Below are 23,668 nucleotides of genomic sequence, written 5' to 3'. Positions count from 1 at the left end.
ACACAGGAAAGGGCAGATTGGTCTGGCTGAAAGATGTACCAGTTCTTGATTCAAAAGCAAGAAAATGTAAAATAAACCATGAAAATAAGGAAGAATATGACCACATATGTAGTGAAACAAAGATCAGGTTGATAAATACTTTCCTCCTTAGCCAAAAGTGATGCCTTATACCAGGGAATGCTCTCCACCTCCAGAGGAAGAACTGTTGGAGTCTCCATCAGTGTACCTTTGGTTTTATTTGGGGGTTTTGGCTATGGATGTGTTTGCTCTTACAACAATGACCAATAGAAAGGTATGTTTTGCAGGACAATAAACATAAGATTAAAAAAAAAAACTTATCTTCTGCCTTAGAATCAATATTGAGTATTGTTTCCAAAGTAAAAGAGGTAAAGGCTGGGCATTTGGGGTTAAATGACTTGCCCATGGGGTCACCCAGCTAGAAGTGTCTGAGGCCGGATCTGAAGCCAGCACCTGTTGTCTTTGGACCTGGATCTTATCCACTGAGCCACCTGGCTGCCCCAATAATATCTCTTAAAGGGCTACTAATTTCTCTAAGGGCTCTCATAGAAAATGACAAATCTCAAAATTCAACAAAATCTGGAAGATGATTAGAAGTGCTTTTCCAGGGAAAAGCCAGGGTCCAAACAAATGGAGCCGGTCGTTTGGCTAGATGGGCTCCCCGCTGCTCTAACCGTACGGCAATCTGTACTACAAAGTGTACGAGTCAGGTACGTAGTAAGTAAGACTTCTTCTGCTCGGCTACAGAACGTAACACTAGGAGCAACGGGGAGAAAGAGGCCAAGCAGCAAATGGAGGCTGGACCTACGGACAATTCTCTCCGATCTTCCGATCCACCCCAAAGTGGGAGAGATGACCTCGGGAAGCCGGCAGGCCTTCCCTGATGATCCTGAGGAAAAAGCAAGAGGAGATTCCTGACTAAATACAACCATCAGGACTCTTTGGCCTCCCAAGCACCAATGTCACTGCATCTGCAGTCACAAGGCCTGGGTTCAGATCCCATCCAACACTGTGCCATCTTAGGGCGAATCCCATCCCGTCTCTGGGTCTCATTGGAACGCTGGACCAGCCGGCCTCCGAGGCTCCTTCTCACCCTCCATCCCCGGATCCAATTCTCAGATTCACTCAGCAGTGTCTGAAGCTTAGCTGAGGGGCGTCCAAATGCTGGATCTCTGGTGGCAGCACGTCAATCAGGAAAGCATTCCCTGAGCCCCTCCGCCATGCCTGCATTAGGTCTTGTCCTCAGAGCACTTCTATTCGGGGGGACGGTCTGGACCCCAAGAAGTCAGCTGTGACGAGGAGGCGGTGCAGGCTGCACGGGGGGAAGCCGGACAGTTCAGGAAGGAGAAAAGCGCAGGACAGGCCTAGACAGTGAGAAGGTCCAGAGCGAAGCCAGTTTGACTTCCTCCCGAAGTGGACGCCAGCTGACATTCCCCCGGACCCCCAGGACCCCAGGACAGCTGGGCTCACACGTCCTGCTGGCAGGCAGCTGGCGATGTGAGAGAAGCCGGGGATGCCCTGACAGACAGAAGACCCGACCCAAAGGCCCTCTACAATTGGGGGTGGGGGTGGGGTGGGGGTCTTCCTTGAAACTGAAGAGTCAAACAATTTGTTTCACTACAAAAGCGCAGACGCTCCCCCAGCAATGCAGAGGGCGCAGGAGGGCCAGAACAAAGCTCCTGAGGATGGCTGGTGGCAGCCACAATGGCAGCTCTGGACTCTCCAGGGGAAAGTCCGCCATCTTTGGATAGACAATGGAACTACACGGCTCCTTACTCTTCTTCAACCAGCTCAAGTCCTTGCAGGACCCCGGCCGATGGGAGGATGCACTTGGCAGGGCCGGGACAAAATAACAGCCCGTTTGGCTTGCAGGCGCCCAGCCGCCCGGAGCAATGAGCCTGAGCTGGCCAAATCAGGAGGGGGCAGGAAGGGGAGGGGGAGGGGGCCCCTGTTTTCTCCACGTCCCCTGAAAGGGGGCCATGGGGCTTGCCACGGGGCAGCAGAAGGTTCCACTAAGCCTAAGGGAACTTGGCAATATTATCATCATCACTCACTGCAGATGACAGCACCAGAGGTTTGCTTCGGGCTTTCCAGGTTATTTTGAGATAGAGGAGCCCACAAGGGACTGGGAGTCACTCGTCTAACACGTGCCCAGCACCTTTCCCTGGCCTCTCGGCACTCATGGGGGAGCATTTTTCTCCTTCAGGTTTATTGGTGTATCTGGTTCTTCCATTACAAGCACATGGGTCACCCTCACGTTCTGAGATCTCCCAGAACAAAGTAAAAGGAATACATTCTCCTCGTGTTGAAGTGCCATGAGGCATCCTGTCTCTACTGGATCTAATTGGCAGAGATTTTTTTTCTCTCCCTTCTACCCTTCCTCACACTGAAAAAGAAAAGTAAAACAATTTTCTTGCAAAAAATATGCAGCTGAGCAAACAAAGTGGACAACTGAGGGCACCACCATGCCCAGAGTACCTGAACTGGGGGTCAAGAAGACCCAAGTTCAAATCCTGCCTCAGGTACCGACTGGCTGTGTCATCTTGGGCAAGTTCCTTAACCCTGTTTGCCTCAGTTTTCTCATTCACAAAATAGGGATAACAACAGCACTTCTTCTAAAGGTGGTTACAAGGACAAAAAAAGATATTTGTAAAACTCTTAGCACAATACCAGGGATATAGTCAAGTATTTCATAAAGGCTTATTTCCTTCTCCTCCTGCACTGACAGTATTCAAAAATATCTGTCTCATCCTGAGCCCTAACTACATCGCTTCTCCATCATGGATAATAGGCTTTACCATCACGAATCAGGGTTGTTAGATTGATCCTACTTCTTACAGCTTCCAAAGTTTGTGGTTTTCATAACACCTGCTGGGCAAAATCATTCTTCATCCGTGTATGAAAGTCCTCAGAATTTGATTTTCATAATACCGATGATGCGGTATGAAGTGTTGTTCTGGATCTGCTGACTCCATGACCAGAGTCTCCACTACTACTACTTCCCTAAGGAAAGCTGTGCCCTGGAATGTAGCTTAGGTTCTAAATCGTGACATCCCAGACCTAAAGATCTGCACACAACTTTCACGTGGGAGGATTCGCTCATCACTTTGTACTTTAAGGTCTCGCCTCACCAGATGATTCTAGTCTTATGAACTGATTCCTCTAAACTGGAGAGATGCAAACCCACCTGTAAGAAGGCAATTATCTAGCCTGTTTTCAAGCCCACTTTGGACAATTCATAACAGCTGTTTCCTCTCTCATGGTTCCCATTTCCGCCATCAGTGCAGGGGAAAGCTTAGGCCAAAATCTCTGAGCAGCCAAGATGAGCCTTTGCTGATCCATCTAGATTCCTCTCTCACTTCCTGACTGTCTAATAAATGCTTGTGGATTGAATGACTGGCCCCCCTGCATTCTGGCTGTGTCCTCAAGTTGCTCCTGGCAGAGGCCCACAACAACTGCATAAGGCCCCCCACCCTGGGGAGCCTCAGTCCAAAGTTCCCTCTTATTCACCTGAATCAAAGCTCTCATCCTGTTAAATATTAAAATTTTATAATGAAAAAAGAGCTGCTTCGAACCTGGTCCTCTGCACCACTCCCTCCTGCTAATCCTGTTTCCTGGCACTTTTATGGATTGGTTGTAAGTAAAATGTTATAAAAGTGACAACAGAGGGAGGCTTGGGTAGCTCTTAGCAGGCTCTTGTCACTTTGGCACAGTGCAAAGGGGCACTGGGAATTGGAGTCAGAGGAGGTGGGTCCAAATCCTACCTCTCTGTGACTCCTAGCTATGTGACCTAGGAAGCCTGGCCTCTCTGGGATTTCACTTCCTCATGTGCAAAAGGAGGGGTTTGGGTGAGCAGAGCTGGAGGGCAGCCCCAGCACCGACTTCTTGCATGGACAGAGAGCTGACTCTGGATTCCTTCCAGGCTCAGACCAAAACCCACTTTTTGCAAGAAGCTTTTCCCAATACTTCTTAATGTTAGAGCCTGCCAAGAATTACCTCTGACACATATGTACTGGCTGCAAAACTTGGGGAAGATCTCTGAAGCTCTCGGTGCCCCCAGGAACACTCTCCAACTAGAAATAGTAGGATACAGTCATTCCTGATCAGCAAGGATAAGGGCTACCTATCCAGTGAAATCAGTCAATCAATAACATATATTAAGCACCTACTGGATACCAGGTACAGTGCAAAAACGACACCCCGTACAGCCCAATCCCACTCTGAACCACAGGACAACAGACTCGGGCCCAGAAGGGACTATATTTTACAGCTGAGACCCATAGGGGTTAACTATGGCTTAGGAGCATTTTTAATAATTTAAAAATCTTTTTCCAAGAAGTATTGGTAATTTTTTATGCATGGAAATATTTTATACATTTTTAACGTCAAAGATGAAACATATGCTTAGATTTTTTTTTTAACCCTTATTTCATCTTGGAGTCAATACTGCATATTGGCTCCAAGGCAGAAGAGTGGTAAGGGTAGGCAATGGGGGTCAAGTGACTTGCCCAGGGTCACACAGCTGAGAAGTGTCTAAGGTCAGATCTGAACCTAGGACCTCCCATCTCTAGGCCTGGCTCTCAATCCACTGAGCTACCCAGCTGCCACCCCCCCACCCCCCATGCTTAGATTTTTAAGCTACTCTCCATGTAAAAAACTGAGCTTACAAAAGGTACTAGTAGGATTTCCTGCCCCTAAATTCTCGACTCAACTTTCAGTTTGATTACTCTTATCTTTATTTCAACAAACTAGACCAAAAAAATCAATTGCTCACAAACCAAAGCAGACTAATGCTAAATCAGACTCCCTCTTTGGGCAATTTAATGAGGCAGTATCTTCCCACTACTCAAAGGCACAGAGCATCATCTCTATGACAACAACAGACAGCTTTTGTGCCAAACCCTGCTTCCACACAGTCCTGGATTTAATCAATCCCCTATCAAACAGCCGAGCCAATAGCAGGGGGCAGAGAGTTCTGGAGTCAGTGATGGGAAAGACCTTGTCTGTTATGTAGCATTCTACCAGCACTACACACAGCTTGAGAGGATACCACAAATGGGCAAAAACCAGGAAGGAGGACTTTCGCACCCATTTTGAGGCCCCTCCAAAGAAGGGGACTGAAGGGTGGATACTTGCACCAGTGAAGCCTGGGAAAGCCTTATTTTGGAGATAAAACAAACCCACAAAACTTTTCTTAATTTCAAAAGGCTGTTATCCAAAAACCTAACAGGGAGGAGATGGGAAGTTTTTGTTTCCTGTTTCTACAAGGTCAGGAGTTCTTTAAAAATGAAAGAAAGAGGAAGGGGGGAAAGGAGGGACAAAGGGAGGCTAGAGATAGGTGGGTGAGTGAGAGGCCCCAGAAGTGAATCCTTTCTCGGCATTTACAGTCTGGGTGATCTTGGGCCACGCCTCAACCTCTGGAGAAAACAGGCTGGATTTGATGTCTGTAGTCCCTTCCAGCTCCCATTCTGTGAATTTACTCCTCAATGAGTCAGAAAAACTGTCTCTTCTATCTCCCATCTCTGTCTCTATTGCTCTGTATTCTGAATTTCCTTCCCGGGTCTATTATGACCACCTAATAACCCTTAGGAGAGGAGCACACATTTCATTTAAGCTGACAGACTGATCCTAGAGGATTCCTTAAGGATATTCAAAGGGACCTAAATTTAAAAGAACAGGCCACAAATGCACATGGCTAAGGCAAAGTTTGTGATGGGAACCTCAAAAAGTAAAAAAGTTTCATTAGAGAGTATATTTTCCCCCAAGGCCAGAGTCAGACTGACAATGATTGGGGCATCCCTTGTTTCTCACACTGACTTACTTTTGTCTCTGTTCCACAGCTTCATCCAAATGCCGAAATATGTCATTAAACAGGGTACAGCTGGACCGGCTGTTGATTGCATAGCCATGCCCTCTTTTCCAATACTGCTTCAGGTCATTGAGGTATTCCAGTACCTGCAAGTGAATATTTGTGAAGCTCCATTATAGTTTTTGAGGTCCCAGGAACTCGTGCTGTCATCTAACAGCTAGCTGCTGGCGGGCTCCTTCCTGGATTCTGGATGGCACATGGACCTGACTGGAGCCCTGCATGGCTAAGCTACAGGGAATGCCAAGGACCGGTAAGGGCAAGAAGACTCTCCCCGAATGGGCCAGTGGCCCTGTCTGTTACCAACCAAATTCTCCAAGCAGAATGATGAAAAAGGCTGTCCACTGCCATAAAAGGAGCTGAGAGCATCTGAAAGCAGATCAGACAGACTACTTTTCACTTAGTTTCCTCCATGAGTTTTTTCTTATGTGTGCAATATGTGTCTTCTTTCACATGATGAATAAGGAAATACATAATGCATGATAGCGAAAGTATAACCTATATCAGAATCCTTGTTGTCTTGGGGAGGGGAAAAAGGGAGAGGGAGAGAGAGATTGGATCACAAAATGTCAGAAAACAAATGTTAAAAATTGTTTCTATATGTAACTGGGGGGGAAAATGCAATAACTTATTACTAGAGGGAGAAAAAAAAGAGGGAAAAAAACCCACCCCAACACCAACCACTAAATGCCACCAACAGGGAGAAATGCACAGGAGCCCCAGAAGAATGGTGACACTCTCCTCTCCCCCATGAATCCACCCCAGCCCTGGAAACAATAATCCAGGGATCAACGACTAAAGACACAGAAAAAAAGTTCCCAGCATAGACGTTCTTGACTATAAATGGTTAACATCAGAAATCAATATGATTTTATTGGTAGGAATGCCATTCAAAATGTGACTACCTGATTCATCCCTATACCCTAAAGGTACCACAAGAGCTTCTCTAGGGAGTCTCCCTCACTAGAATAGGAACTCCCTCGCCCCAGAGGAAGGCCGACCGCTTCTCTATTTACACCTGTGCTGATTACAGTGCCTCCCGAACAGTAGACACTTCATAAACTCTATGTCCTTCCTTCATTGACCCTGTCAGAAACAGCACGAGACAAGGAAGGCAACAGATTTAGATAGAGGGGAGCTGGGAGAGACCTTGCCCCTGCCACATGTTCTCTGGGTCCGGGGAGGCAACAGGATGGCCTCCATGGTCTCTTCTCACTCTCTAGCAATGGTGCAGGTACATCTGGATCATTAGTGAGACCGGGGCTGGTTTGGTTTCCTATCCCCCCCCCCCCCAAAACCTGTGATTTCATTGGTAAAGTTCTTCAGGAGGGTCATCTCTTGTCAGCCAGGCCACCACCTCACACTGTTGCTCTCACTTTTACAGGCTCCACACAATCCAACTGTGTTCACTTTTAATATTTCAAGGCTCTTGGCTGCTCACAGAAATAAAAATTCCTTAGTCCCTAAAAGACTACCTTCATGAACTTCCGTGACTAAAAACAATCTTCTACCCAGTGGTGAGCCAGGCTAGTTAGATCATAGGCTAGATGGGCTTTCATGGGCTGCCTGGGGATTCGAACAACCCTTTCTAACAGTTTCTATGGGAAACTATATCTGGAATCCCAGACAATCATTTTACAAATGAGCAAAGGAAAAGGACCATTTATGCAAAAATATTTACAGGAGCTCTTTTTGCGGTAGTAAAGAATCAGAGACATGGGGAGGTGGAAGGAGGTGTCTGCCCATCCATGAGGAACGACTGAACAAACAGTGGCATATGAGTGCCATGGAATAGTCTAGCTGTAAGAACTGATGAAATGGACAGTTCCAGAGGAACCTGGGAAGTCTCATTTGAATCAATGTAGAACAAAGTGAGTAGAACCAGGAATACGATTTTATACAATAACGATATTGTAACAAACATGGAAAGACCTAAGACTGCTGATCAACACAATGATCAAAGGGATTCCGGAAGGCAGATGATGGAGGTTGCTGCCTATCTCCTGACCTGGAGGGGAAGGGTTCATTGGAGAATGTGGCACATTTTGGGAGCATGGCAAATGTGATTTGTTTTGCTTATTGGTTACAAGGGTTTTGTTTTTCTTCAGTGGAGGAGAGAAGAGAAAATAAAATTTTCTTTCATTAAAAGATGCTCCAAATTTTACTTAATGATATCTAATCGTCAAGCGTAAGTCACATATCACTATTCATTCTAACTGCTATTTAGGATACCTATTCAGTATCTGGTAGAAGAGAAGGAGAAATACACAGGTCTCTTTACCATAACACTGGGGTCCAATTTTACCAACGCCACAAAATGCTTTCCCACAAAGTCTCTCACTTTAAAAGCTATGCAAAAGGAACACTTACCTTAGCATCTTCTGTGTCAAAGACATCACACCAGGGAGACTGAATGTCTCTAATAGCCAAGTCAAATGAGCAGGAAAAAAAAGCAACTTGGATTAAATCTGGTGAAAGAAAGGAAAACTTTGAGTTATGATTTTCTGCTATTTAAAAAAAACCCTAGCAGAATGTCAATCATCCTTTGTAAAATAAAAGGACTGAACTTGATCACTAAGATTCCTTCCAGTCCTGAAATTCTATGATTATTTAAGTTGCACTAAAATAAGACCTTTTTTTTCTACTGGGGTCACTAATAAATGAAAATTCAGAATAAGGGTCAAAGTCAAGGCTAAAAAAATTACAGCTCAATTTAGCTAATACTTTATTGTTTTTCATTATAGAAATATATACAGGAGGGAGAGGGGATAGGGGAAGGAGGAAAGAGGGTGAAAGGGAGGAAGACAGGCCAAATTTAGGTGGGAGCCTGAATCGAGATGTTATCTGCAAAAATAGATATTTCAAAGATGAACCCGCCAAGTTCTCACAGGTAGAGATGGGAAGAACAGAGGAAAGAGAAGGGAAAAGGGATCAAATACAACTACCAAGGTAAGGAGAAACAGGGGTAATTAAGAAAATGGTGAAGAATTATCAGGAATGAAAGTAATAAAATTCGGCTACTTGGTATTATATTAAGTTATAACAATAACATAATTATATTATTGTATAATATAATAATAATATAAGTAAATTATAATACTGAAGATTTACATCCCAGTCTGGCTTATTTTTCATTTGTCTCTAAATTGTCGTTCTACTGAAAACTTATTTAAATAGTATAATATATATGCAATATATAGTTTAGGAGGAAAAAGAGCTACACTTGAGTTAATAGAATGTGCTCTATTAAGTTTTTCTTGTATATGATTATATTCTGGAAAAATATAATTTAAGTAGTGTACAATATATACAAATCTATGCTTTTTAGTTAAAATGTTCCTTTTCCCCAAAGAAAGTCCATTTTTATATTTACACTGGGGTGGCTATAGATACAGGTGTATTTAAAGACCACGCTGAAAATATAGAACTCTATGAAGTAAAGATCTCTCCATGTACAAGGCTAAAGTTTACATTAATGCTGCTTTACTAAGATTTTTAAAGGAAAAATTCTGGATATAAAGTTCTTTCCCACCACATAACAAAGCTATTGTACTTAAGTGTCTCAGCCCTCCCTCCCATCCCCACATCATAAAAGGTATCATCCAGGAGACGGATATGTATATGTAAATTATGTCTTTTGTGTATCTATTTTTCAGATCATTTTCTAGGTGTGACATTCACAAGTTATTCTTCAAGTATTAAATCTGTAGCTGTATACACCGTTCTTAAGGCTCTACTCTATTTTGCTGTTCATTATTTCATGTCGTTCTTTCCAAGTTTTTTAAAAATTAGCCTGCTCATTGTTTTTTTATGGCATAATAGTAATCCATCACGTTTGTGTGTTTGTTTTTAAATAGTACTCCATCACAAGCATAAACCACAACTTCTTCAGCCATTCCCCAACTGATGGGCATCCCCTCAGTTTCCATTTTTGTCACCACAAAGAGAGCTGCTATAAATATTTTGGAACATAGAGGTTCTTTTCCTTTCCCCCCAACCTCTCTGGGAAACATTATATAATAAGGTTTTATAACTCTAGGTTTTAATTCCAAATTGCTCTCCAAAATGGCTGGATCAACTCACAGTTCCACCATTAGTATATTAGTGTCTCTTTTTTCCCCCCTCTTAACATTTATCATTTTGCCCTTTTGTCATTTTAGCCAATCTGATAAGTGTGAGATAATAACTCAGAATTGCTTTAATCAATGGTTAAGCTTCAACAAATTTTTCAAAAAGTTTTGCTGGGGACAGGGGTGGTGTCTCTGTTTTGACAGGGTAAACAGTGCTTCTTCCTGGAAACACATAGCTACATCACATCATGTATCTTCACATACCTCCACAGTTTTAAATAGAAACAAAGTCACTGAACTGTGCATAAGGATCCAACACATGGAGACATACCATCTTGGGAAACCACATATTAACATCATCCATGTTCTACTAGATTAGTTTTTATTTTCTTAAATATTTCTCAATCCCACCCTGCCACAGTTCAGGAGCGCTGCAGGTAGAGTGTTCGAAACCCTTGTAGTTGGAAGAATTCTGCTAATGCTATGGGATTATCAGACAATGCCCTTTTATAGTTGAGATGTCTAGTGAGATGAGAGCCTAGTGCTTCAACTAATGATTTCACAAGTTGCTGTGGCCAAAAGAACTCATCTCTTGGTGACCCAACTTGGTTAGGCTGGTCACAGATTGTCCTAGGGTCAGTATTCCTGGTTCTCAACTTGGGAGTCCTCAAAGGGCTGGTTCATATCATCCTGGCATAGGCTTTGAGAATCCCAGGCTGCTTCCACAATCAGGGAGATCCTGGAGCATTACTTTAATGGAGAAACAGTACTTTAATTAACTATTATACTTATCACTGGCCACAGGTCTGCAGATTATAATGCATAATGGTACTAAAGGGTTTTGTTCTTGCATTCAGACCACTATGATGAATTCAACAGTATAGAAAAATTCCAGTGAAGGAACACCCTCTACTAAAGCTGGCTGGCCAGCATTCTGGAATTTATAACCTCAGAGAGACACCTGAGGCACTAAGAGATTGACAAATTCCAAATTAAAGGGCTTAAACTGATAAGCATTAATGAGGGTTGAGTCATTGTGGTGGAGAATTCATTTGTACAGCAGAGACAAAACCAGTTTCCTCCCATCCCTCTCCAGACTCCAGTCATTTTAGAAAGGCCTTAAAAGGTACTTGGGCAGTCCCCCTAAATCTGAATCTATTTCCCTTCAAGGCCCCAGGCCCATCCTTTCAAGTAACTCTCATCCTGCTAGTCTTTTTTAGAGCATCTGATTTGTTGGCTGCTCCCCTTTCTTCATTCTCTGTTTAAATACTTTCCAGAAACCTCTCTTCTTGGCCCATTTCTATACTCTTTGCTCTCTCCTCCTCCACCCCTTCAATGTAGAGGATCCCCCAAGGTTTGGCATCTCCCCTGCTCCCCCTTGCTCTTTCTCAGAGACTTCTTCTACTCTGGAGGACTGAATCATCACCTATATACCACATCTGTATCTATATCTCTACCAATGACCTCCCACCATAGCTCCAATCCATCATTTCTAACTACTCTTGGGACAATTCTATCGCCAAGTTCCACTGGCTTCTCAATTTCTCAAATTGGTCCAACAGTGAATTCATCTGGCCTCCCTCCCCAAATTTTAGAGTTCTGTGAGTAACACAGGTGGTTCCCTAGTCACCTAACTGAGGAGATCTAGGAGCCACTTTTGTTACTCTTCCCTCAGTTCTCAAAATGGTCCTATCAACTCTCCCTCCAGAATATTCCCCCCTTACCATTCCCTCTCCCTTTGCCCATTTCCAGCCACCACCCCAGGGCAAATACTCATCAATGCTCACCTTCTCTCCTAACTTCCTAACTGGTCTTCCTGCCTCTAGTTCCGCCTACTCCAGTGCATACTACCCACTCCTACCCAAACCAGCCCCCTAATATGCCTCTCTGATCATAAAAATCTAAAACCTGTGACAACATCTTACTGCCTATCAAGTACAAACAACTTATAAACAGCAATATGGCCGACCTGTTTGGCAAGGGAGAGCTCACAAAACCCCATGTCTCTAAGCGGGGCACAGATTGTGAACTGCATAAATATATCCAGATCCTGCAACAAAGACTCAGAACTCCATGAACTTGGTTTAATTCAACAGAGAGTTCCCCTGGATTACAACTTGCATAATTTAAAACCAGGAGACATAGTGTACATAAGAAACTTCACAAGAAAATCAGTAACAGACCCCAAATGGTTAGGGCCCTATCAAATTTTGCTCACTACCCCTACAAGTGTAAAAGTAGAAGGAAAAGATACATGGTTCCACGTGATCCATGTGAAACCTGAAAAGAAACATACAAATGCAGAACACCCAGAAACAGCTTAAAATAGACAAACTACAGAAAGTGCTTTGGACTGAGAACTGAAATTCAAAATCATTGCAAAACACCTGAAAGTGCATATAACATACACACACAAACAACTGATTGACATCACTGACAAAGCAACACAATCCACAATGTTCTGGCATCTGGACCAAAGAGAGCCCGTCCAATAACATGTATGACAACAGACAACATGTGACAGAGAAACAGAGAAGGGGAAAAGAATCAAGAGAAGAAAAGGAAATTGAGAAAATCACCAAGAAAGATGCAAGAAAAAAGTACTTGAAAAGACATTGTGAAAAAACTTTTGAACTTTGAACTGTGCAAAAATGGATAACTACACAAAGAAGACAGAAGGAAATGTTTTACATGACTGGTGAGGCGATAGCACAAAAACACAAATTAACCTCACACTTTAGGGAAAATGCAACCACAGGACATAGCATCAAGATACAAGAGAAATCTACAAACGCCTTGAAGAAAATTGACAACTCTGAAAACAAGAGTATTTTGCATGCACAGTACATAAAAAGAACACAAAACACAATACAAAACTGATATCTGGTCTAGACCTCCTATAAATAAGCAAGTGTCTAAAGATTGTGTAAATACAAAATGTATATATGTCTATAATGTAAATAGTTGCAAGTTCCATAAAGTTTTAACCACATAAGAAGATCAAGAGATTTTTTTTTGCCTGGTTAACACTGATATGCAGAACTAATGCTTGTACAAATGTATAATAGTATAAATAATGTAAATGTTATACATGCCTGTAACATAGGTTGGAAAAGTAGAGTAGAATTATAAATAATAGTCCCTAACCATGTAGATACTATAGTATACTAACAATTTAGCAGATAATTTGGACATTAAACATAAGGAAAGTGCAAAAAGGGCTAGGGAAGTTCAAAATTTTTAGCGAGCTAGTGCAGGGAAAGCATAAGAATAAAATATATAAATGTTGTTGGATAGATAACTAAGAATACTAACATACTAAAATAGAATCTCAATGTAAAAACTAACATTGCATTTAAAACAGAGGTAGTTTAAACATAATTTGATAACAGCTAGGAATAATAAGACAGTTGTATAGCATTACTTGATAAACTTATACATTAAAAGTAGAAACAAGTTAAAATTCTGTTAAAATCATAGATGGGTTACATAATAATTTAGAAGAGTTTAAGGATAAGAACATTGTTTCACTGTACACTTAAGACATTATGTTCAGTGGAAAAACTTTTGTTACAAAACTGTTTTACTCCCGGTAAATATTGTTATCTAAATTGCTACCCTCATTTCCCCCCCCCCCCCCAACCTCTCCAAAACCAGTCTTAGAATAGGAATAGATAGATAATTAGTATAGTGATAAGACAAGATAAGGATTCCTTATTTGAGGGAGGGGAAACCTAAGATAGGAATAGGAAACAGTGATGCATGAATTAAGTGGGATTAAAACAAAACTGGGATAAGGTTAGGATGGGATTTGTGCAAGGGGGATGGGACAGAGAAGGAGTTGCTGACAGTTGAGACCAGAGAGAATTCTGGGAGTTTTTCTGGGGTGGGGGGGAAGAGAAAAGAAGTTTTCAGGGGGAGGACTGTGAGGAGTGAGGAGGAGGATATCCCAGCTCAGATCCAGTCCTGAGGGCTTCCTGAAGATCTTTCTTTGGAAATTGAAACCCTAATTCCCTGATCAAAGCCATTCCATAGCACCTCAACTATCAAGACTTTATCCACGGAGTTAGCTAAGTTTTTGGACTCCATTTTAGGAGCGATCTCTTAGTCTCCTTCTCCCATTATTCAACCTTGCTGAGAGACCCCCTTTCAGTCAAAACTTACAATTATAGGAAAGGATAGAATCAGAGAACTAGAAATAGAAACAGAAGGAAAAGGGGCAGGGGAAGAAGCTTAGGAGTGGGAACTCACCTAAGTGACAGACCCCATAGAAATACAGAAGAGGGCACTCCAAAATCCCTCTGCCCTTCACCCCTTTCCCAATCCCTGAATTGCGAATAATAAAAGCCATTCAACCATCAGTTAGCTTTCCAGAGTGCCTAAGAGTCAACAAGGGAGAGGGGAAACACAGCTTGGTCTGGCTGCCCCATCTTGAAGCTGGACCGCCCGCTGTGAAATTATCTGATGAGGGAGGTTTGTGTGAACCCTGTCCTTAATTCAGAATCAGATTACCACAGAATCAGGGTACCACATACCTCCTCTTATAGGGAAGCCTGGCCCTCAACTCCTGTGGTGCAGCACGTCCATTCAGGTCATTCAGTTTCAGGGTAACACCCCCCTTAAAGACTCCCAGTGTATATTCAGCCCCAGGGGAGAGCTGGAAGACTCAACATAGACTTTATCTTCCCTCTGTCAAACATTGGTTACTGGCTATTATTACAATGCTCTCCCCCTCACAAGCTCCCTGTGATGGATGACTCTCAATGTCTCTGACTAAAGCAATCTTTCCTTTCCTCCAAGGTCTGAGTCAAGTGCTATCAGCTTCATGTAGCTTTCCCATATTCCTCCAGCTGAAATTCCTCTCTCCCTCTCTGTTTTTCTCCTGCTATTTTATCTGGACCTCTCCTTCGCACTTATAAAATATTTCGTTTCAAAGCTCTATAATCATTTCTCCACTAATGGTGGCTCTACCACTTAGCTATTCATGCCTGCTTTCAACCTTGTCATCCTTGACTTCTTCCCCTCAAATTCACATGCCCAACCAAAGACCAAATTCTACTTCCAAAATCTCTCTGGAAGAGACTATCTCTCCCCAACACCTCTAGGGACATCACCAAAGTCCAGGTGCTCAGCACCTCCCACCTAAACTATTTCAGAAGCTTCTTAGTGAAAGTCTCGACCTCCAGGCTCTTCCCACATCAATCTACTCAATATACAAAGGCAAGATTGGCCTCCAGATATTTATTGCTTATAAAGTAAAGCAGAACAGTTTAGTGTGGCATTCACACACCTCCATGATAAGGGTCCAATGTAGTTTCTGAAACTTTTCTCCCACTGCCAACCCCTTATACACTCTAATTGAATCACTACCCATTTCCCCAACCATCCCACCCTTCTGTCTCCAGAGCCTTACACAAGCCTCTCCATTTTGCTTTCCTCTCCCCCATCATTCTCTGTTGACTTCTTGTCTTGTTTAAACCCTTGCCCAAATTCTAATCTTCCTTAGATTGTCAATCAAGATAGAATTGCTTTCTCCCACATCAGATCTCATCCTATTTTATCTTTCATTTGAATCTGAATCCTTTGTATTGCATTTATGCCTATCCATGTCTCCCTAATAGAATTTGAACTCCTGCCCAAAGGGATTTAGAAGACTATCTGCCTCTTGATATAGCCATAGCACAGCTTGGTTTATACCCCAAAGAGATAATAAGGAAAAAGACTTGTGCAAAAATATTTATAGCCATGCACTTTGTGGTGGCAAAAAATTGGAAAATGAGGGCATGCCATTCAATTGGGGAATGACTAAACAAATTGTGGTATCTGATGGTGATGGAATACTATTGTGCTGAAAAGAATAATGAACTGGAGGAATTCCATGTGAACTGGAAAGACTTCCAGGAAGTGATGCAGAGTGAAAGGAGCAGATCCAGGAGAACATTGTACACAGAGACTGAGATGCTGTGGTACAATCGAACATAATGGACTTCTCTACTATCAGCAATGCAAGGATCCAGAGCAAGACTGAGGGACTTATGAGAAAGAAAACTAGCCACATTCAGAGGAAGAACAGTGGGAACAGAAACACAGAAGAAAAACAACTGCTTGAACACATGGGCTGATGGGGATATTATTGGGGATGTAGATGCCAAATGATAACTCTAATCCAACTATCAATAATATGGAATTAGGTCTTAATCAATGATACATGTAACAACGCAGCGGAATTGTATGTAGGCTATGGGGGGGAGGGGAGTTGTATGGGTGGGGAGAGGGAAAGAACATGAAACATGTAACTATGGAAAAATAGTCAAAAAAAAAATTTTGAACTTCTTAAGGGCAGAGGCTGTCTTATCTTTGTAACTCACTGGGTACCCACAATAGTTCCCTACATAAATAAAAATTCAATAAATGTTTGTTAACTAAATGGAAAAATGCTCTTTCCCATAGATATTTGCTATCAAAAAGTATCTTCCAGAAACATAAACAACTATAGATCTAAGATTTTAATTTGAAGTATGTAACTGAAATCTTCAAGTACAATATGTGCTTACTTCTTTAAGATCAATCCTGAATCACCTCTGTAATCCTTGATACCAAGAAAACTCAAGTTAAAGGATATCTTGACCTTGAAAGTTTTGACCTAGAGTGGACTATACTAATGGGACCAGTATGAAATTCAGTAGTTCCAAATTAATATAGTGATAGGCTGGGGGTAAAACTAGACCAGCTCCTGTGATAATCAGTGAGCAGCTCCAGAACTTCCAGACTAGGAGAGATACGGAAATCCAGACTTAAAAAAAAAAAAATTAGCCCTGCAAGCTTCTTTGCCCATTCCAGGAGAGTGATATTATTTGCTATTTAAAATACAAATATAAATAAGCACCTTACCTGCATTTAAATCACTTGCTGGCACCTGCAAAATAGCTGCAACTTTCTTTATAATTTTCTGCATTTCTGGTCCATTTTTGAAGGCTTCTACATGATAAAGAGCTGAATCATTCTTTTCCACCTCCACTAGAAACTTTTCACAATGATCAAAGAACCTCATTAGTTTATCATTTACCCTAGGTGGTCCCCACTCCATATCTGAAAGAGAAAATAAGAAAGGCAAGTCTTATAGTAAAGTATTGACAATTAAAAATAATTATTTGGGAAACATCAATAAAATAATGCTTAGTTTCAGAATGAGTCTGACAAAGAAAGCCAATAACTTATTCATTTAAATATCTGGATTAAATATTCACTGATAATGGAGGAGCTGAAGAAAGATAGGTATCTTAACTATCTCTCCATTTGTATTTGTAGTATTTCTGGAGTGTGCTCTCTCAACAGATAAGACACACTTACAAACAAATCTTTAAACAAAAACAAAAACAAAACCTTAGAATTGACCCTACGTATCAGCTCTAAGGCAGAAGAGCAGTAAGGGTCAGGCAATTGGTGTGAAAGACTTTATCAGTCACATAGCAATTCTATGGCAGCTCCCTACTTCATTAGCTATCCCTCTTTCCTCCAAACCTTGTCATCTCTCCTCATGTCTCCCATGTCCTCCCCAACCCCAGCCAGCAAAGGTTGGGTATTTCACCCAAAAGCCTGAGGCTCTCTGATGAGAATTCACTCTTTGCCTCTTCTCCTTGCCAAGGCCAACTCTCTCCATCACCCTGATCCCATTCCATTCTGTCCTCTATCATTCCCTCACAAAAGAGCTACTTCCCCGCTAGCCACAACATATCCATGTTTCCTCCAATCTTAAAAAACCCTCAGGATCTGACCTGTCTCCCTTCTCCTCCATTGCTAAACTCCTTGGAAAGGATTTCGGTGCCTCCACTTCCTTTCCTCTCACATTAACTTCCAGCAGTCTGGCTTGTGACCATTTAACTGAAATGGTTCTCCCAGAGTTAACAAAAATTTAATTATAATACAATAAAAATGAATCAAGTGCCTCCTACTATGTTCCAGGCATTGTGCTAAGTGCTGGAGATAGAAATAAGACAGTCCTTGTCCTTGGGGAACTTGCAATCTAATAATGGAAGAGGAAACTGAAGGGTGGGAATGAAGTCTAAGGGAAGCTGTACCAGGCCAGAAGGCATGATGGAGAAGGCCAAAGAAGAACAGCAGGATGAAGAGAAAGCTGGCTTGAAAGACATACAGAAATGGAAGTGGGGCCCTTGCTTTTCTTGGACCAACAGCACTCCATCTGCCCCTGTGGGGCTCTTCCCAGGCTGTGCCTTTTATCTAGGCGCTGAGGCTATCACTTCCTTCAATACTCAGTCAGATTCCAACTTTTGGAAGCCTTTCCTTCCCAGCTCCCCACCCCAACTCCCCCACTATACTGCCTCTCCTTAAGTCACCTCCCATCGACACTAAAAACATAGCTCTGTTCATGGCTATTTTCCTGCCATGTCTTCCATGAAAGTGGAAGCTCCTTCAGAACAGGGGCCCCTTTTGCCTTGTTTTGTATCCCCAGTACTCAGCACAGTGCCTGGCACATGGGAGGCCCCTAAACAAATGTTTACTGCCTGGTTCCCCAATAGCATTTAGGCCATGTCAGCAACAGGATTTGAACACAAGTCCAGCACTCACCCCGCTATGAACAGGGGCCCATATCCTTTCCAAAGACAATGGCTGTATGAGTTGTTTACAGTTCTCATGGCAAGAAAGTGGGAGGAAAATGGGAAGATGCCTGGAGTAGCCAAGACAGTAGTAAAGGGTAATGGGGCACTGACCCAGGGGTTCAGAGCTTGGTTCCTGAAGATCCTTGAATCAGGGTTTCTGGGTGGCTGGCTTGGAAGTGGAGAGGCAGCATCAATGAATGGGTGACTAGTCTCAGACACCTGTCTGTGGTCTCCTTTAAGTAAGGAATAAGGACTTCACTTTTCTCTAAGAATTCAGTAACTTTGTTAATGTTTATCAATACAAAGTTCCTCCATGAATAGCTTGGAAAGACAGTGAGACAGTAGTTTGCAAGTATCGTTTTTGTCCTCACCACGCATCTGAGGGCAAAAGGTTCATTCCCCCAAAGTACTTCAAAAACCATTTCTAGGATATACTGTACAGGTTATTAAGCAAGAACTATGTGCTAAACACTAGGGCAGCGGTCAGCAACCTTTTTGGCCGTGAGAGCCATAAACGCCACATTTTTTAAAATGTCATTTCGTGAGAGCCATTCAGTGCTCACAGTGCCGCTCCTGTAACAGCGCCTGAAAAAAATTGACTTCACGGCTCCTGCAGAAAGAGCCATATCTGGCCCTCAAAAGAGCCAGATATGGCTCTTGTGCCATACGTTGCTGACCCCTGCTCTAGGGTATAGAGAAAGGCAGGCAAAAAGCACTCTGAGCTCAGATTAATGGGAGAGACAACTACTATGCACACCCAAGATATACCCCCAAATAAACTGTAAATAATCCACAGAGGTCTGGAGAGGGCTTCTTGCAGAGGATGGGATATGGGTGAGAATGCCTGGAAACAGAAACAGAGGGTCTTACATGAGGAACAAGGCCAGTGTCACTGGATCACAGATTGGGGAAAGTAGGAAAGTCAGTTTGTGGAAGGGTTTAAAAGCCTGGAAGCATGAGAGAATAGGAGTGCAACAGCCAGACCTACAGTTTAGGGAGAAAACAGAACAAACAAAGTTGGAGCTTCTGTGTATATTGATTTATTAAGCAGTGCCAGCCAAATGAACAACAAAGAGGGACCAGATTTCCCGAAGCCATCGAGGCTGTGAGTTAGCACGGCTACTCACAAGCTCTGACAATCCAGCACGGCAGATTGTCAGGAGGATGGAAATTCTATACTCAGTTTACCCTATGTGACTCTTTTTACAGTGACATTCACTTGTATTGAAATTATTGCAATCAATATCCTTATCCTGCTCAAAGGAGACACAGAAAAACAATACAAGTTCATGGCAAGAACCATAACAGCCAAACTACCCACTATCCCAAAATAAACCCCTGTACAACCCCCTAGAGTATAGACATTTCCCCTAGAATCAGCCCAGCAGAAAAGCAGCAGTTAGTGAGTTAATGCAAGTTTCTAAAGTTCCCAGCAAGAAAATACCTGGCCTGAGTTTGTTTCCAAACTCCTACAGACCATAGAAACAGTGAAACACAAGGAAATTAAGGCAATGACAAATTAGCACAGAATCACCCTACCAGAACCATATTCTTAGTGATCCTATAACAGAAAAAATACCAGGGGAACAAAACATTGGACCAGACTGATATTATTGTATCTTATTAGATGTAATCAACTACCATAACCATTTCCTTGATTTATAATGAGATGAAGAATATAATGTAACTATATACATAATATAATTAGTCAAAAAATTAACTATTATGCTTAGCTAGGAACTGATGTACTTGTACCTTACGCATGGCTGAAAATAATAAGTTCAAACTAGCCAGCCCATAATGAATAATTTTTGACAAGCTTACTTCTTTGTTTAACCACAGTAAGATAATTAGTAAATGTCAAACTTATGATGTTTCAAAAGTTAATATGTGATTTTGAATGTATGGGAAGAAAAAAACCCTGTATGAGATCATAAAGAAAAGAGGGTATAAAAATTAAAATCAGCAGATGGCAAAAAGAGAAGGAATAGCCTCTGCAATTTGACTTGCACTCTGGCTCATTTTCATTTCATTCTTCGCCACGCCATCCTACCTCCAGAGACCCAAGCAAGCGGAGAGCAAGCTCTTCGCACCAGATGTCTTCAGCTTGGCACTGGACCCTAACTAGATGGGGAGGCAGGTTTTTATGCATTAAAAGCAAACAATTAACAGGACATATACGATTAGGTGATCTGATTTCTAATTGGGGGAAAGAGTAGGAACTTTCCAAGTTGGGAGAGTAAGAGCAAACAGGCAGAATTCCCTGAGATCAGAAGAAGAGGCGTCCCAATGACCCCAACAATCAAATGAACATGGAAACAACCAACTGATCGGCAAGGGTCAGTTTTCCAATAAGAAATATGGAATGCCTGACATGTACAATTGTGGGAAAACTCTTTACAACAATCTTAGACTCTGACTGGTTAAGGTCTCTAAACAGCGGGTTATAGGTGTTTCTCAGCCACACAGAACTAAGTTCAAACAATGCATCAATTCTCACAACTGAATAAACTTTTCTCAAAGGACAGAATTTAGACCAGATCCATAATTGAATAGAAAGGGAACCAAGCTAGCTCCAGAACGGAGTTACAAGATGGAATCAGTGTGAATTATTCAATTCCCACAATTAACTCCTTCAATTTTCTTACACTTTGACAGCTAAGTGAATGAGGGACAGCAGTGTGAAGCCCACTGAGGCAGAGAACAATCAGAAAGCCATGGCAAGAGTCTAGGTATGAGAGGATATGGGCCTCTATCAGTGTGGTGGCTCTTAGAGAAGAGAAAGAATGCAGAAGAGAAAAAGGACAAGACTTGACAATAGAAGGTTGAACCCATGACCCTGGCTTCATAGTACTTTAACCTACTAAGCTAGTCAAGTGCAACCACTACTTACACCTTCTCTGAGAAAAACAAAAATGGGGCAGTTTTTCAAGGCCATAATGGCTTCTTGATCTACAGGGTGGAGGACCAAACATTTGAACAGCATGATAAGACATTATCCTCCATTCAGACTCCTTTCAGCCAATAAAACCAGGGGAGCCTAAAGGTGGAATGTGGCCGATAAGGCAAACTAAGAGGTGAATCATGTTAGTTGCCAAAGTATTCAGAGAACAGAGTAGGAATGACATTTCAGGGAGAGATGAGGGAGATGGCATAGCATTAACCAGGTCAGGAGTCTCAGTTCAAGCACAATGATAAAGGTAGTCAACCTGGGAAACAGGAGACCTGGGTTTCTGTCCCATCTCCTCTCCCTGGATGGTGTGGTTTGAGACACTTTGAGAGTTAGTTTATACATCTGCAAAATGAAGTGAACCCTTGCTCTAGACTTCTTAACCCTCCACTTAGCTCCTCCCATCTGGCTCCCATATACTTTCCCACATTTATTCACCTTTCTCTTGTCAGGCATGTTAGCCATGTCCAGATGTGGCCCTCCATTTCCCCTTTCCCTGGCTTAGTACAGGCTCTCTTCCATGCCTAGGATCTGGTCTTTCCTCTTCTCCTTCTCAGGATCCTGCTCTTCTGGGCTCATCTTGAAGCAATCCGGCCCACACTTCTCTAGCAACCCCAGCAGCAGCACTGTCTCCTCCCATCTGAGTGCAAAGCATATTCTCCCAACCGAATGCAAACTCCTCAAGCAGAGCAAGGGATTCCCTTTCTTTGGATCCCCATCACCCTGCATTTATACTACCTCATGGGTTGTTACTTGTGCCTTATCTCCACCATTCTAACATGAGGAACTGTTAACAAGAGGGTTCCTTGAGGATTGTCTTTTTCTTTTCTCTGTACCCCCCATGCTTAGTGCAGTGTCTGCCCAAAGCAAGGCTTCTTGATTTAATAAATCTGTGGGACCAAAGTAAGTAGGACTCAAGATTGCTGTGAGGGAAATTGCTTGCAAACCCTCAAGGCCTATGTAACCAGATCCCATTTACAGTTGTGGCATTTGAGCAAAGACGATTTGTGTGTAAGAACTGGAATAAAGAAGGACTCAATCATACAGAAAGACCCTTAATCACAAGTCCATTAAATAGATCCTCTATGTGGAGGCAGTTGGGTGGCTCACCATGAGTGTGTAGATAGAGGCCCCAGGCCGGTGAGATCATAGGTTCCACCTTCATTAATGCCTAGGTCTGGGAATTCGATCAAGGATTCAAAATCTACAATCACTACCACTAACAGCTGACTACTAACCTTTCTAAGCCTCAGTTTCCTCACCTGCAAAATGGGGACAACCTCTGCTTGGGTCACTTTTCTCCAAGCTAGTTTCCCATTCAATCATGTAAAGAACCAGCCAGAGGTCACCCAGTGCCTCTTAGAGTTTGAACGAACTCTGAGGCCCCTGGTTTTCCAATGCTCCACCACCACCACCACCACCACCAAGCGCTGGGGCCTCCCTCCCTGGGCAGGGCTTGCTCGAACGCTGCCCCAGATCCTTTGCTGTTCCGTGTATGTGACTGTGGGCATTCAGTGTGACTGTGGGGTCCCAGAGGCTTCGGGGAACCCCATCCCGCCCTGGCAGGGGCTGCAGACTCATCCATCTCGGCGGGTCAGCGCGGACGCTGCTCGACAGAACGGACAAAGCCTGGGACCGGGCACAGTCGCGCTCCTCGCCGGTCTGTGTAGCACAGACAGAACCCGGAAAAGGGGTGATAGGGGGCTCAAGGACTCCAGGGGCGTACCTGCGGGATCTGGCGCCGGGCGCTCCGGGTGCAGCTGCTCCCAGAGGCCCCGCGCGAACGCGGCGGCACTGTCCACGCAGCGTGGCTTGGAGCTGGTAATGAGGCGCACGCTGGCCTGGCCTGCACGGCCGAGAAGCGTCGGGAAGCGCGTGGCCAGGCGGGTGGCCAGTTGCCGCATGTCTTGGCTGCCCTTGTCCACCAGTTGCCCGTCCATCCAGTCTTCGTAGGCCAACGGCCAGCGCGCCAGCGCGCTCGCCAGCCCTGGCCCCGGCGGTCCAGCTCGCAAGAGCAGCCCGTGCAGCGCGCGAAGGCGGCCCACCTGCTTAGCCGTAGGGTAGCGGGTGCCGTGGCGCACCACGGCCACGAGCTGCAGCGGCGCGCACGACCCCAGCTCCGGCGCGGGCCCCGGCGCCGACTTCG

At 43.4% G+C, this 23,668-nt stretch overlaps 1 protein-coding gene across 1 annotated transcript in view; it reads right to left on the bottom strand.

Moving 5' to 3' along the window:
* The window catches only part of MINPP1 (multiple inositol-polyphosphate phosphatase 1), a 40,944-nt gene that overhangs the window by 12,253 nt on the left and 5,023 nt on the right, over positions 1-23,668 (bottom strand). The window contains exons 2-5 of the mRNA XM_044662953.1: positions 23,249-23,567; positions 16,846-17,043; positions 8,255-8,352; positions 5,840-5,973 (exon numbers count right to left, since the gene is read on the bottom strand). Coding sequence (XP_044518888.1) covers positions 5,840-5,973; positions 8,255-8,352; positions 16,846-17,043; positions 23,249-23,567 — 749 coding nt within the window. The remainder of the gene's footprint in view (positions 1-5,839; positions 5,974-8,254; positions 8,353-16,845; positions 17,044-23,248; positions 23,568-23,668) is intronic.

Source organism: Gracilinanus agilis, chromosome 2 (genome assembly GCF_016433145.1).
Source record: "Gracilinanus agilis isolate LMUSP501 chromosome 2, AgileGrace, whole genome shotgun sequence".
NCBI lineage: Eukaryota > Metazoa > Chordata > Mammalia > Didelphimorphia > Didelphidae > Gracilinanus > Gracilinanus agilis.
This window is presented reverse-complemented; position numbering and strand designations above follow the sequence as displayed.